The following is a 16,214-nucleotide window of genomic DNA, read 5'->3' as shown; positions in this document are numbered from 1 at the left end:
TTCTAGATGATTTTGTTATCTATTACTTAGACGACATTTTAATCTAGTCTAAAAATACAGAAGAAGATGAAGTTCATGTTTGTCGTGTGTTACAAAAACTTAGAGATGCAAGATTATATGCTAAGATGAAAAAGTATGTATTTTATACTACTCAAGTTGACTTCTTAGGATACATCATTTCAAACAATGGTCTAATGATGGATCTCAAAAAAAATTTACACAATCATGGATTGGAAGATTCCAAAAATAATAAAAGATGTTCAATAGTTTTTGAAATTTGCCAATTATTATCAAATCTTCATTAAGATTTTTTCTCAAGTTGTAATGCCACTTACATACTTAACTTATAAAAACAAGCTCGAATAGAATAAAGAAGTAGAAGCATCATTTAAAGCTTTGAAGAAAGCTTTTACTTCTACACTAATTTTATATAATGTCGACTTTTCTAAAGTATTTTTTATAGAAACAAATGAATCTGACTTTGCCTTAAGTATAGTCATATCATAAATAGGAGCAAAGGACAAACTTCATCCAATAGCTTTTCATTCAAGAAAAGTTTTTAGCAGTGGAAATTAATTATGAAATCTACAACAAAGAAATTCTTACAATTATGGATTTTTTTTAAGAATGGCATCATTATTTAAAAGGTGCTTCAAGTCTAATTACTATATATAAAAGTAACAAAAACCTTGAATATTTCATGTTAGCATGTATTTTAAATTATTGTCAAGCTCATTGGAGCATATCTTTATCAAGATTTAAGTTCAATATTATTTATTGGCCAAACAACAAAGTTTATTTGATGCCCTTTCTAGTCATTCTTATCTTATATCAAAAGAAAGAGAAGAGCCTTTTGACCAAAAAAAGATAATTTTATTGAAGTTAAAACAAATTCATCTCTAAGGAATGAAATCAACATTGATTATTGATATGACTTTTTTCAAGCAGATCCAAGCAAGTATGTCTTTAGACCTTTTTATTCATGATATTAAAAATAATTCCTCTAAGTCTCAAGATATGTACAAGTTTGAGTTTAAGGAGAACCTACTCTATTTTGAAGGATGCTTATATTTTGCAAAAGAAGAAGTACATCTATGTTCTCTTGAAGCTCGTCACAATTTCCATGCAGTATGATATTTTGGATATAATAAGACTTTAGAGCTTATATCTAGAGATTTTTGGTGGCTTCAAATGTAGAAGGCTGTTAAAGAATTTGTGCAGACATGTGATGTTTGTTCAAGATCAAAAACTCCTCGTCATCAACTTTATGGACTCTTCCAACCATTACTTAAATCAAATCAACCATGATCTTCTGTCTCTATGGATTTTATCACGGTGTCATATTTTGGTTTGGCTATTATATGAAAATAATGAAATTATGTACTTAATATATAATTACTAAGTAACATGGTGAGAGCCATATTAGTTGATTTTAATTGGTTGTAGAATATAATTTGATTATTACCTTAAGAAGAGGTTATTTAAAAAGATTACTATAGAATTTTTATAATTTTAATTTCCTTTTTTATAGTCGCTTTTAAGATTGGTTTTGGTTGATAGTAACTTCTAAATATTTAGAGTCACCTTAGTTAGATATTGGTGACCTTTGAAAACTTATTTTGGTTCTTTTATTTGATGTTTAGAACATAAATTATGTAAATATTATAAGAAAAAGGATTGAAGAAGGATTTTATTAGCAAAAGGAATAAATAGGGCACCAATACAGATGAATAGAGATGGATTATGAAAATCTCCATTCCTATTGCTCAAAAATCATAACCAATGGGCTTTGAGGAGGCTATCTGAGGCCATATTAGAGATTAGGATTACTTTTTCGGAGCCATTCGAGCTTTAAAGGCTAGGATCAATAATTTTAGGTTTTTGGCTATGGTTTTGGTGCAATTCTTGTATGATTTGGAGTTTATATGAAGGAGATATAGGCGCTCAAAGTTAAGGAGTTGATTTGAGAGCTACTGTCACTTGTTTTGGCATAACTCACGAGTATTGAAGGCAATTGAGGATTGGCGATCGCGAATGAAGAGAATACTTTTGCAGCTACACTTTTCATATATTGCTTGCTAGATTCCAAGTTGAAATGAAGGAGTTATTGCATTTTGAAGTCAGTGCATACAATCTGAGGGTAGTAAGTGACCCGATTTACTATTGGTTGTGTCTTGAGCTATATCTTAAGCAATTTGACAAGGTTTTGACTCAAAATTTCAGGAAATATGTAAAATTTACATAATCTATTATTGGTGAATGAACAGTTTAACTCTTCTTTGACAATATGTATTGCTATCATGGATTATTAAGGGATATTATATCAGACAAAAGAACACAATTTTTATCAAAATTTTGGAGAATTCTTTTTAAGATATTGAAGGTGGATATAAAACTATCTTCGACTTTGCACCTTCAAAGTGATGGACAAATATAACACGTAAATCAAGTTTTAGAGTAGTATTTGAGATATACCATCAATTATTAATAAGATGATTGAACAACTCTTTTACTATTGGCAAAATTTGCTTACAATTATTCGGTACATTCTTCTACTCAAAAAACACCTTTTTTTGCCAATTATCATCTACAATTTGACACTTTTGACTTTTCAAAAGTTGATAATCCTACAATAGAAGTTGTGGCAATCGATTGTCAAAGTTATATGCAACAATAAAGGTACAATTAAAAGAAGCTTAAGAATGACAAAAAGCAAACTCAGATGTCTATTGCAAGGAACAATCTCAATTCTATGTGGAAGATAAGGTATGGTTACTTCATTATAATATTAAAACTATTTGACTTTGTGACAAGCTAGATTATTATAGGCTTGGACCATTTCTCATTTGTAAACAAATCAATCTAGTTGCTTATCAATTATACCTATCTGAGTCTATGAAAATCTATCCTATGTTCCATGTATCTTTACTTGAGCCATATAAGACAATGGATATACAAGGAAGGAGATAAATGCCACCTCCTCCTATAGAAGTGGACAATAATGAAGAATTTGAGATAAAAGAAGTCTTAGATTGAAGGCGATGCCAAAATAGGTTAGAATATCTTATACATTGGCATGGATATGACATTAATGAATGTACATGGAAGCCATCCAAGAATCTTGCAAATGCATGGGCCAAAGTTTAAGCTTTTCATCAACAACATCCATCAAAATCAAGATAAAGAATCAAGAAATTCTTTGCTACAAAGCAAAGTAAGTCCAATGGAGATTTTATTCTATCTTGTATTATTATTTCTTTGGATTTTTTAGTGCTTAGGAGATGGAGAACCAACAACCAACAAATTCAACTCAAGAGCTATCATTTGTTTTGTTTGAAAGAAGTTATGAAGGTCTCAATAATGATCAAATATCACGGTTGTTTTTTTGTTCTAGTATGATACATTATCAATGGTTGAAGGAACCTATCAACTACCTTCAAAGGGAACAAAGATCAGAGTATGTGACAAATATAGTTTGGCACATCTTAGATTTCATCAACATGTAATCACTACTCTTTGTGGAACTCGTTCCTAGAAAGGAGATAATGTCACGAACATACATATTTACCTTGTCAATTATTTAGATAATAAGAATAGGTAGAATTAAACCAAAGTAGATAAATATAATAATTTCTTGTGGAAAGCTTTTTAGAAGCTTCATAGACACTGCTTTATTTTTATACATGTCTATAGGTGATTGGTAGGTAAAAACTTGGCTAACAAGGATGCGACGTATCGACATGTTGACCACTTATAGTACAAGTTGGATATATGGCACACACCTAGGAAACTTGCTTTGTAAATTAGACATGTGTCTTGTAAGTTGGATGTGTATTAGAGGTCTTATAGCATATTGCCACATAGCTCTTAGTTAAGCAGTATATATAGAGGCAAGAGTGAGGCCTTTCTTACTCTTATCAATTCTTTTCTTGCTTTTAGTTTAGTTTCAAGAGTCTTATGTTTTCTAATCTTTGGCAATAGCCATTCTAGTTCTTCCTTGAATATACATAATTTTTTCTATTTTGTTACTTTTCTTTTGACACAGATTCCACGAATTTATGTATCTTTTTTTAATTTGTGTCTTTGATAGATAATAATCTATACACATCCTATAACCAACAAAAATCTACTAACATGGCTCTCACCATATTTTCTAGTATATTATGTGTTAAATATATAAAGACATTATTTTCACATGGTAGCCAAACAAAAACACAACAATAAGATGTCTCAAAGAACAAACTACTTTGACAAACTACATGGATCTCTGGTGCAACTTGGCAAGCATCTAAGGCTAATGACATTACTTTGTATATTAGTGGATTTTTAGCCACCTTGGCAAATTGACTTTCAATTTGTAAAGCACTTATAAGTGATGATGCCTCTAATTGGCATCTAGCTATGAAAAGTGAATAGAAGAAAATATGTATATATAACATTTATAATCAAGAATGAAATATAGGAATTGGTCCTTCATTCTTCTAATTGATCTATTATGAGTATTAAATGGCTATTCCATCAAAAGTATAATTTTGATGGTTCTTTAACATGCTTTAAGGCAAATTTTATTGCTTGCAATTCTCACAATAAGAAGGCCTTGATTATCATGAAACTTTCTCTCTAGTCATCAAAATGACATCACTACATCTTATTCTTGCTTTAGCTACTCATTATGACTTTTATACTCATCAAATAGATGTTTATACAGCTTTCTTAAATGATATTCTTAAAAAAAAAATTTACATCACTCAACTTGAAAGATTTGTAATATCCGGTCATGAACATAAGATATGTCATTTATTTAAATCCTTATATGGATTAAAACAAGCTCCTTGCATATGGTATGATCTATTTGATGACGTTTTACTCAATAATGGATTTTCAAAATGTATTTTGGATATCAATTTTTATTATAAATACTTCTCTACATCCGTTATCTACTTTGAACTTTATATTGATAATCTAGTTTTAATCTCAAATAATTTATCTTACTTCATTTTGATTAAAGCCTTTTTTTCTTCTCATTTCTTAATGATGGATAACAATAAAATTGAATATATTTTAGATATTCAAATTCGTTGTAATTGTGCTACCTACACTTTAATCCTCTCTCAAGACAAATATGTCTCAAATATATTAAATTATTTTTTTATAAACAATTGCCATATCATATTTATTCCTCTTTAGACTAGTATTGACTTTTCTCAAGGTCTTGACCTCATGGAAGGAGGATATTGAATTCATGGCATCAATTCTATATGTATATGTCATTAGAAGTCTACAATACTTTGTTACTTGTACTAAATATGATTTAGCCTGTGCCATACATATATGGTATAATTTATGGCTAAGTTTAGTTCAATTCATTGGACATATTTAAAATGCATACTTTTTTATTTAAAAAGAACTCAAAATTTTAGAGTATATTATTTAAGTTCTTCTTCCACCTCTTCACTACAACTTTATGGTTAGATTGATGCAAATTATGTAGAAGTTCTAGATACTTAAAAGTCTACTTCTAAGTATATGTTTTATTTCAAGTCATCTCTTTGAATTGGCATTCTAAGAAATAAGCCATAGTAGCACAATCAAGTATGGAAGTGAAATATATTACAGTGGCAACATCTTTAAAAGAATTGATATGGCTTCAAATTCTTTTCAAAGAAATTGGACATCAAATAACTTTACTAAGCATAATTTATTGTGATAATCAATCATGTATTGCTATAACAAAAAATCCACATTTCTATAATTACACAAAACATATTGATATCAAGTACCATTATATTAGAAACAAAGTAAAGGCAAATGAAGTTGTCTTCAAATTTATTCTTACAAATGAAATGAAGGCACATATAATGACAAAGTCTCTTTCAAATCCCAAATCCAACGATTTCATGGAAGATTTAATCAACATCAACAATTCAAATAAAATCTAGTCTATGATGATTAAAGAAAAGTGTTGGATTTACTAATATATATTAGATTAATTAATATATGTTAGTAAATATAGAATTACCTTTAGGTAGTTACAAAGTAATTATGAAGAAGTTACAACTACTTCTCTCCACAAGACAATATAAAAGGCTCTTATAAATATGATGTAATCAAGTTATTTTATTAATATACTTCATGATTTATATTATTATTAGTATTCTTTCTCTTATGCTAGCAACAATGTTTCAAATGTTAAACCAGTTTGTGAAGTACTTGAGATGTGATTTGGACAAAACCTCTCACTCAAGTCATCAAATTGACAGGCTGAGAAGGGGTAGACATCTTGAAGAATGCGGCAAGGACCTACATGAATAAATTGGTCACGCCACTTAATGTTTCGATAGTCACATGGGCGGAGTAAGATCATTCCCTTCATTACTGGCCACGTAACTGAGACGGGCAGGGGAACCCGTCAACAAGAACATTTACTTTGACAGCTGAACTTCTAGTTGCCTCACATCGCCAAGATAATGGAGCTCAGGATACCTTGTATACACAATTTCAACATCTCCAAGATAATGGAGCTCAGGATACACGCTGATAATCAAAGAAAACTACCCAGCGCTCATTCGACCTCATTCTCGACCCGATCCAATGGTCCAACAGCCACAAATTCTCGCAGTAAAAGTGATCTCAGCTCAAACCTAAAGGCTCTCATTCATTTCGTCAAACCAATCTTAGGTGCTGTGCGGAAGAATACTCAGGCTGTGTCTTCACATTTTGTGAGCTGAAATACTAGGCATAACCTGGCCTCCGTTCTCGTCAATTAACGTGCTAATAGTTCGGTGAGCCCCCATCTGGAGCCTCTAGTTGGTAAAAGCCCTGACGTTAAAGATAGCGAGCTCCTCCTCAACTGGTCTTACTCTCGGTTTCCGTTACATCCTTGGCCATGGTTTCATCCTGTCAATCCAACAACACTAGTGATTTGAAAGTGATAGACAGTCAGTATCGTTTTTCCTATCTGAAATTTTTGACCTCGCCTGTCCCAACCTTGGCAAGGTGTCATTCAAAGCATCTCGATGAATTCTATTTTTACTACTGATTGAGAAGCAGGACCACTCCAGATCATATAGTGCACCCAATATTTTTACGTGAGTGCCAGTGTAGAAACTTATTAGACACGGCTCAATTAAGGCCTAGAATATCTAGGAGGACTACATCACCCAAAATACCAAGAACAAGAACGAAATCAGATGTCCTGCTTATGTTGGACTGACCATTTTACAATTAATGGGTGCGAATCATGTACTCCCATCACACCAATGAGTGGGAGTTCACATTCAAAAAATTGGGTAACCACAAGGAATCAACTTTTGCTAGAGTTACACTCCCTAACTAATCTGTTCAAATTGTGAGTTCACTGTCGAACTAACCTTGTAATGTGCCAAAACTACAAGACAAAGCGTTACCCGAGTTTGCAACACAACAGGAATTGCACATTACTCTTAAGGCACAGGGACCTTAATATCACTAACTAGGACCCAGAAGTAAGCTCTTAAAAAAGCTTTCAGCCGTCGATACAATTTAACAACTTCGGAAGCCAACACTTCTCTTCACGTCTGCCTGGAAACGGGATAGTCATCCATAATCAGTAATCCGCCATTAGAAGCAAAAGCTTCAGTAATAATGAGGAGGATGCAAGCCAAAGTCTGTGCCATCATGGTCTGGAATTGCAAAGAAGCTGAATATTTCCCCGATTTAGTTGCAAGGTGTCACAAATCCACAAATTTGGCCACTTTTCGCCAGCTTTGAAAATCAAGTGGGAGTAGACGCGCGGGAGGTTCTCTATGCTTGAAATTGGGAAGTATCGACCAGGATACTTACTTCTGTCACAAGTAATCACTAGGGTCCTCCATATCAGTCTGAGGAACGCCTGCGTTGTACTCATGCCGGCGTTTACTTAAAGCTGCACGCTGCATAAGCCTTACCAGGGACTGCACTACTTCAGATATAGGAGGTCGGAATTCGGGTTCGGGCTGTCCACAAATACCACATGGAAGGTGTATTAGAATTAAAATAATATATAACTAATGAATTTATCATGATTAGCAGTATGAATTTGATCCAAAGGTGGTTGTCCCCTACTATCTGACTGGGTATTATGATATCATACAAGCAGGTGACTACATGTGAGAAAACTCGTTACCTGGACACACAAGGCAACGATGTCGGCAAACCGGGAGAGGGACTTGGCAGGGTAAGCACCCTCTAACGCTGGATCCACCATTCTTGCGAGTGCATCAATATCATGCAGTTGTGGTGTTGCCCATCGCACCAGGTTTTGCTCGGATCTTGGTCTTGAGCTGCGGGTCCAAGGGTTCACCAGGTTAGGACATACTTATGACTGATAGGATAGAAAGCAAAGTGCCGGAAAAAGTGATCAGGTTATATTTTACGAGGATGGATGCTCTTGCAGACCATGTACGTCCCATGTTATCGCTAGATTTTGTTGAACAGAATGTGAGACACGGTGTTTAATTCTTAAGATCAGAAAAGAAAACCCTCAAACACAAGATACAGAGTTCGAGTTACCTGTCTAAAGGCTTGCGTCCTGTCATAAGCTCAAGCATCACAACACCAAAGCTATAAACGTCGCTTTTCACATCATACATTCCAGATGTGCTGAATTCAGGGGGACTGTATCCAAAAGATCCCAACACTTGGGCAGAGACCTGCCAATCGCACAAGACATTCCTCGTCAAAAGATTTCAGTATTGACTACTGCAGATAGTTAAAATTTTAAAAAGGTGAATATACCCCTCGAACCAATGACGAAAGATAGCTCAAAAATTTCTCCGTGAACTGGTACCCGGAAATGCCTTAGTCAATGCTGTACTACATGATATACATCGCCAGCTTTATAATGCTCCAGTAAGTAGCATCTACGACTGCACTAACACGTTAAAGTATGAGATGCAGACCTGCCGTTCAGCACTGGATGGGGTAAAAGCAGCCAAACCACAATCCGACACATGTGGGTTCAGCTCATCATCCAAAAGAATGTTTGAGGATCTAAAGTTGCGGTGCACAACCGGCTGCGAAACGATTTCATGGAAATACCTACAGTCAAAGAAGTGAAAACACGAAGATATTACCACCATGACCTTGAAGGATGTAAACTCATCACAGGCAACTGCTCAAGGCATCAAACTTCGATCAAACCAGAGTTTTCAGGGTGGGCACGTACTCAAGAGCCCGCGCACAACCAAGTGCAATCTTCACACGGACATTCCATGACAACTCCTTGGGGCTATCGGCTGAGCCATGAAGCAGTTCATGGAGTGTCCCTCGACTGATGAACTTGTAGACCAGAAGTCGTTGCCCATGCTCGGCACAGTAGCCTACGAGTTCATTAGAATTGGTATGTTGTAGCCGGGCCAAGCCATCGACAACGCTCAAGAAATCATCTTCATTCCGAACCATGGAGGCTGTTGTATCAAGTTTCTTGACAGCTAGAACCTCACCGTCGGGGAACTCCGCGCGGTAAACACAACCAAGCGAACCTTCGCCAAGTAAATTATCCTCTGAGAAACTGTCCGTAGCCGCCTGAAGTTCTGCGACGGAAAACTCTCTTGCTGTAATGTTGCTCTTGTTCACCTTCCCTTCACTTTCAACCTTGTAGGTAGCTTCCTCAACCTTCAAAGCTGGAGGTACTTTAAGTGACTTCAATGGAGGTAAGGCCTTGATCTTCGGTTCTTCCACTTCCTTCTCAAATGTATCTACAAATTACATTCGAGAGAAGATAAAATTAAGTAAGACAACAAAAAATTCTACATCAGTCAAGTAAAACCACAAGGGCCAACTACTAAAGTATACAATTGCGGGCCCCAAATGACATTTGTTTGTAAGACATGCTGAGTTCGGATGAGGATCTCATGGGGAGGCGTGCACTACAAGCACTCTGGCAATAACATAAAACAGAGCAATAGTCAGGCAGTGAGTAAACTAACCTGCTTCAAACACTTTCATTTTAGGTGGTTTTTCTGTACCAGATAAGACGTAGTTAAAAAAACATATTCAGAGTACAAATGTAGGACCCACTCTCCAATTGACCACTTGACATTAGCAGCTTTATCGACGAGTCAATAAGAGAAAAATGCAAAGACACTGCAAAGAACCTTAGAAATTCCGTATAATATAACCGAACTGTGAATTAGAAATCATTTTAACAGAATGGGCATATCATGCATCAGAAGGTTGTACCTTTGTTCCGAATTATCAGAACATGCAAGCCTCTACCTTTAACAAATTAGAAGTTAGTCTCTAAGTAACACTGACCTTTACCAGCTGGAATAAGTGGCAGAAACCAAGTGCGTCGGCTGCTGTGATTAGCCTCTAAATCCAAAGGTTTGGTAAGCTCAGATCTTTTACGGACGACAAAGAACCATACAGCTATGAAAATTGCTGCAAGCACCAAAATTGCTCCCACGACAATCCCAGCAATTGCTGCGCCTGATACGATGCCGCCTTCAGCCTTAGGAGCAGTATCTGGTGTTCGGCTACCAGGGTGGGGTGGAGGAGGAATAGGCTTTGGATTCTTTGAAGGTGGCGGTGGTGTAAACGGTGGTGGAGGAGGGGCTTGGGTGTTGAGTGGATTGCCTCCATATCTGAAGGATCGATACAATAAACCCTCGGTGAAATTTATAAACCAATGACACAATTATTCGAATAAAAAATTATCATATTTCTGAATCACGTCACACGAAAAAAGATACTGAGAGGACCATAGATGACTCACAACAAACACGAAATTGCTGCAATGTGATCGTCACGACATAGTGTGATGAAAACGCAGACAAATCCTGCGTCACTAAAGGACTAGCAATCCAAACATCTACCACTCCAGAGCCATTCTCTGATGAAAAGTCCTTTAACAGCGACCGATCTCGATGACGAACTGAAACGGGGCAGAGAGTAGGCTCCTCGAGAACACTGTAAGTCGATCTAAGCTATGCACAACTTGGAGAAATTACTCTATCCTAGATCTCCACTGAATCCGCATTTTTCCTAGACTAACCATGATCTGCTATACACATAATAAGTAAAATTAAAGTGTGGTGTACCTGAAATTCTTTGGGTTCAGGTTTGGTGGGAGAAAGCCAGTAAGCGCGTTGTTAGATACGTCCCTGTTCCAGGCAACCATAATTAGGCTTACCGAATTGGAATTAATCACCGAGAATCGCGAGGACCAACACGTTAGTAATTCACAGATGCGTGTTAAAGTCATTGGAGGTTAGGTACTTACAATGTTTCTAGAGATGGAATATTAGCCAATGTGTCTGGGATTGGTCCAGTCAGCTTATTATTTTGCATGTTCCTACACACGTAAGAAAAACATTATTGCATCCGCCATGGGCCTTGACAGCAATTACACCAGCAAACTCTTACGGAAAAACTCTCAGATTATGAGGAAATCATCCTTTGACATTAAAAGCTATGGAATATACTTACAAAAATCTTAGGCTGACCATGTCACCCATGCCCTCGGGAATCGGCCCTGTAATTGCGTTGTTGGAAATATCGCTGCAGAGAGTAGTCGCATCAAGATGTATTACGGACAAGAACCACGACGTTTCCAACTTAACGTCGATTCCAAGATACCAAGTCGACGCACTACACCCCCTAAACGACTGTTCCGTTGTCCATTCATTTGTGCAGCAATCACCATCTCAAAAGGGAAAACAGGACTGCCAGATGGACTTACAGGGTGATTAAGTTTGTGAGTTTACTGAAAACCTGCCCATCGAGCGTTCCACTCAGCTTGTTGTTATTCAGTTTTCTGCAATTGAAGAGAATTTGAACTTAAATCCATGAATCGAACTTCAGTACGCGGAATCAGAAGAAACAAAATCCAATTTTTGGGTAGAAGTCAATGCCAAATCAGACAGAAAAAGCATCACCTCTCATGCTGCTCAGAACATTAAAACACATCTTGTTTGATAAAAAAGTCTATCGAAATCCTTCACTAAATTATAGAAACTAAACATGTGTTTTGAAGGAAAGACGTCATAATTTCGAGATAACCTCAAATTACTTGTAGTAATGATGAAACGAACAGGGGGCAGCAGAACTTACATGCTTGTCAAAGTAGGGATGTTGATTATCAAATAAGGAAAACTACCCGTGAGCTGGTTGTAAGACAAATCTCTGCACAAATTTGAATTCGTGAGGATTGAACTCCACATGCAAATAGAGGATTTCGGCTATCTGAGGGGTATTGGTGTGCCGATTAAGAGCACATGCATTACCTAATCTATCAGGCCAGACTATTGAACACCCAACTACTATCTATTCACTAAGAGTGTTTATCAAAGTTCAAAACGATAAAGAAACAAAGAAAAGTAGGACAGCAATAGTTCGAATGAAAAAAATTGACTCACAGTTCAGTCAACTTGGGAGGAAACATCTCAGGAATTCCGCTAGCAAGATTATTATGGCTAAGGTCACTGCGAGGATACAAATCCACTGTCAATAAAAGGACATAGCACCCACTTCAATCTGAAGCAATGAAAAGTTTTTTCGGATGTATTGCAGTACAGCCTGGTTATGTTCAGTACTGAAATCGGCGATCGAACATGAAATGCACTATTGTTCTTACAGCACAGAGAGGTGTTGAAACTTCTGCAACACCCATCCCTCCACCTTCCCATTCAGTCCCATGTTGGATAGCTTGCTGCAACTCAATGAAAGACAACAGTGGGGTGAGAATCAAAAAATGGATTCTTGCCAAATCTACTATACACAATGACAATGTGCAAATTTCTTCAAGTAGAAAAATCAGAGTCCGAAAACTCACATTGAGGTGACGAAGGTCCCATCACAAGTAACGCCCAGCCAGTTGGTTCCGCAGGGATCACCCGCGTTTTGCACCCAGTTCGTGAGCTTAGGATCGCTGTTGAAGCCAGTGAACATAGTATTCAAAGCAGACACTGCACCCACATGTCCCAAGGAGGACACGAGTCAGATTCTCAAACCTGCTCCTGACACTCACAAGAGGATCTTGACGGACGCTGAGCAAAATCGACAAGGATTGGATACTAAATTGGGTTGAAAGGTAATCACAAAAGCTTTGGCATAGAATCCAGCTCTTGGAGATGCCGTATATTTTCATGGTTTCATGTGTAATTCGGCTAGAGAACAGCACTACCTGATCCCAGCGACAAATATCCAAACGAAAGAAATAACACGACAAAATACAATTATCCAGCTTCGGCGTGCGATGAACTACTCCCCCCATGATGAAAATCATATCCAAAAGGCAGTCTAAAACACCATCGGCTTTTCCTCGTAGCAGATTTTGGCACTAGAAGTAAAAAAAACGTTCATCGCGTGAATCACACTCGGATTAATAGATTTCAAATGTATGAAAGGCCGTAGAATTTGCTATCCTGCCAGGTTCCTCGAGAGCCCAACCCAATCAAGTGAGATACAGAGACCAGATCCACGACCTTTCCTCCTTGAGGAGAATGATGAGTAGCGAGTCCTATTACTCACATGAATACGCTGACAATGACTCCAAGGTAGAGATCGGTACTGATAAACTCTTTCACACACTGCCAATTGAGCTGTAGAACAACTGAGAGTGATCATGGAGGGAACATACCATCGTTCGGATCGGTGGCTCCATTCACCAAAGCAATGAATGAAATCACCAACACGTACAAGATGGTTCCACCATTAGGTCTTCCCATTCCTCCCAAAATGCATGCTCTCCTGTCACCCTTCATTGGGGCATCGACAACTGCTCCTCTCATGTGAGAACCACCTTTCCCTCCCAAAAATTAGGCAAGGCTTCTCGCTTGTGGATGGATACAATCCTTCAACAGCGTCACTCGCTGCTAACGATACCAAAGCCTCTCCAGCTGAGGCCTGCACTTGTTCAATACAATACCACATTCATCACCATAACACTCCCAGACTGCAACCCTCACATGTTCCAACATTCAAAACAAGAGAAAAAAGAAAAAAAAAAAAAAAAAAAAAAAAAAGGCATTCAAATCTTAATTTCCCCACAACTCAACTGCATTTTTAGCTACACTCATCCTGCCAAAAAACCTAAACTCAGCATTCCGAACTTGAATCCAACACAAGAGTACATTGATCCCATAACAAGCAATGCCCACACCCTTACCACAATCAAACAACACACTAGCTCATTGTGACCGAATTCCGACACAACAAAACTCGTGATCGGAATGCAGGGGTCAGATCAACAGCATACCAGGCAAAGGACCTGGGTGGCAAGCGATGAGCAGCAGCTCTGAGGGAAGGGAAGAGCCTAAAGCCTCCAAGTGTGATGAAAGAGATGAGATTAGCGCAGAAAACCCGGGGAATGGATGGTCATGACACCATCAAAGCAACACTAGCATGCTCAGAATGGCTAAATCAATTCAATGAAGGCGAGAATACAGCTGCCAATCTCCCAAACTGGGCCTACTGCTGAGCTGCCCCACAATCCCTCCCCCTCCTCCCCTCCTTCCTCCCCAGTTCTCAACCCGGCCCCACATGTTCATTCTCTCAATACTATTTCCAGTCTCCTAACAGAATGCCCCGAGCTTCTAGATTCCTGGCATCATCCAGTTCAAGCACAGAAGAACGTTAACTCCCCCCCTCCAACACTCCACATTCAAACCACCCACATATTACGTCCGAATGTCTATCGCAACCGCAGGTTTTGTTACCGTGACCCGAAAATAAAGGATGTATGCTCAATCAGATTCTAGCCAACTTCATTCACGTGGGTGATGTACACACCACACAGCAGCCTCATGTGTGGGTAATTCAACAAAGGTATGAGATTGTGTAGTGAATGGACATGCGAATCTTCGGTCGCCTAGACAAGGAGTCCGGCTTCGCGAGGGCTGCTAGACGTGCGTGTCTGAGCCCTGACCGTGATGAGGGTGCTATGGAGACGTTGCTTGCAACTGGTGCCTGCTCAGTCTAAAAAATCCTTTGGCCGAAGCTTTAGTGCCGGAACCCAAAAGTGAATGTTGTCTTTTTTTGGGTTATGATTCTAACTTCGGCTTGGTCCCTCTTGCAAGTCCCGCTATAAATTTCACAAAATAAACATAACGTTTTAAGGCTGAGTAAGATTTGTGTGTAAAGGTTGGTATTCTCAAGGACAGTTGTTCAATTGGTGGCAACTGCTGTGCTGTTTTGTGTGTGTTTGCACTGCTTCGCTGTATGCACCATTGCACTGTTCTGCATGGGTTTTAGTTATTGCTCAATCTTGTCTTTTGGCACCAAAAATTTGCAGAACTTATTTTTTAGTTTCAGTTTTCATTCAATTGTGGACATTGTGGATGGCATTTGTAATGGGTTAGTTTTTAGCCTTGTACAACACAACAGAGACGGTTTTTGGAAAAAATAATTTGTGTGCTAATTATACTCGTGGTTCATTATTGTGTTGAGGAAACATTAATGTTCTTGTAGGTTTCTTGGGATCTATTTATTAAATCCAAAATTTTGAATATTATTTTGCAAATTATTTGATAGTTACAAGTACTTGGTTGGAAACAAAAGTTTTTATTATCATTGATTTCAATTGGTATATAGAAGCATTTTTAAGCAACACAACAAAATGAAGCAAAATTAATTACTCATATTGCACTAATAAATACAAAGATGGAATATTATAGTATTAGATAATTTAAGAGGTTAGAATTGTTAATAAAATTACATAATCATTTCAAATCACATTAAAATATTATTGATATTTTATTAATATATATAAAATATAAACAATAATTAAATACATATATATATGTAAAAAATAATATAAATATTAAATGTTTTGAAAAAACATAATAGAAATTATAAAAGAGCCATAAAAATTTTAATTTGTATACTTATGGTATATATATATTCCATCTATAGTATATGAACTTTGTGTTGTCTTTTGCATATGCATTCATCAAGGATATGAATTATAATAAAACTCTAAAGAAGCAATATAGTTTAGTAACATTTAAAAAGAGAAAGTAGAAAAATCAAAGATAGATATAAAATAGAAACTATAATGACTATTATCAAATAAAAAGAGACTAGAGATTCTAGAACTAAAATAAGAACACAAGTAAATCATTGGTAAGAGTAAGAAAGGCCTCATTCTTACCTCCATACATATTATTTAAATAAGGTGCTATATAGCAATGCTCTATAGATCATTTGACATATGTCTAACTTGTAAGATATGTATCTAACTTATAAAAAAATTA

General features: G+C 36.8%; 1 protein-coding gene across 3 annotated transcripts; it reads right to left on the bottom strand.

Moving 5' to 3' along the window:
• Positions 1–7,177: 7,177 nt before the first annotated feature.
• LOC112282933 (protein STRUBBELIG-RECEPTOR FAMILY 8) lies at positions 7,178–14,362 on the bottom strand. Of its 3 annotated transcripts, none has more exons than XM_024521132.3 (17): positions 14,219–14,362; positions 13,601–13,866; positions 12,794–12,926; positions 12,596–12,670; positions 12,378–12,443; positions 12,073–12,144; positions 11,702–11,776; positions 11,449–11,520; positions 11,243–11,314; positions 11,061–11,123; positions 10,276–10,604; positions 9,948–9,980; positions 9,185–9,716; positions 8,919–9,057; positions 8,530–8,669; positions 8,144–8,300; positions 7,178–7,973 (listed from the first exon to the last, which is right to left on the bottom strand). In XM_024521132.3, the coding sequence occupies exons 2-17, from the start codon at positions 13,749–13,751 to the stop codon at positions 7,827–7,829; spliced, it is 2,256 nt and encodes a 751-aa protein (XP_024376900.1). In that variant the 5' UTR covers positions 13,752–13,866; positions 14,219–14,362; the 3' UTR covers positions 7,178–7,826. The 3 variants fall into 3 exon arrangements, with proteins under 3 accessions (XP_024376900.1, XP_024376899.1, XP_024376901.1); XM_024521131.3 differs by having other exon boundaries at positions 14,129–14,259; XM_024521133.3 differs by lacking the exon at positions 9,948–9,980 and having other exon boundaries at positions 14,129–14,257.
• Between the last annotated feature and the right edge of the window lie 1,852 nt (positions 14,363–16,214).

Source organism: Physcomitrium patens, chromosome 5 (genome assembly GCF_059467195.1).
Source record: "Physcomitrium patens ecotype Gransden chromosome 5, ASM5946719v1, whole genome shotgun sequence".
In the NCBI taxonomy this organism is placed as follows: domain Eukaryota; kingdom Viridiplantae; phylum Streptophyta; class Bryopsida; order Funariales; family Funariaceae; genus Physcomitrium; species Physcomitrium patens.
This window is presented reverse-complemented; position numbering and strand designations above follow the sequence as displayed.

Excerpts from the sequence above, each read along its gene's own strand:
- LOC112282933 (XM_024521132.3), bottom strand. The coding sequence starts at position 13,751 with ATGAGAGGAGCAGTTGTCGATGCCCCAATGAAGGGTGACAGGAGAGCA. Across the intron at positions 12,671-12,793 it reads GGGACCTTCGTCACCTCAAT|CAAGCTATCCAACATGGGAC; the intron begins GTGAGTTTTCGG and ends ATTGAGTTGCAG. Across the intron at positions 11,777-12,072 it reads ATCCCTACTTTGACAAGCAT|AAAACTGAATAACAACAAGC; the intron begins GTAAGTTCTGCT and ends CTTCAATTGCAG.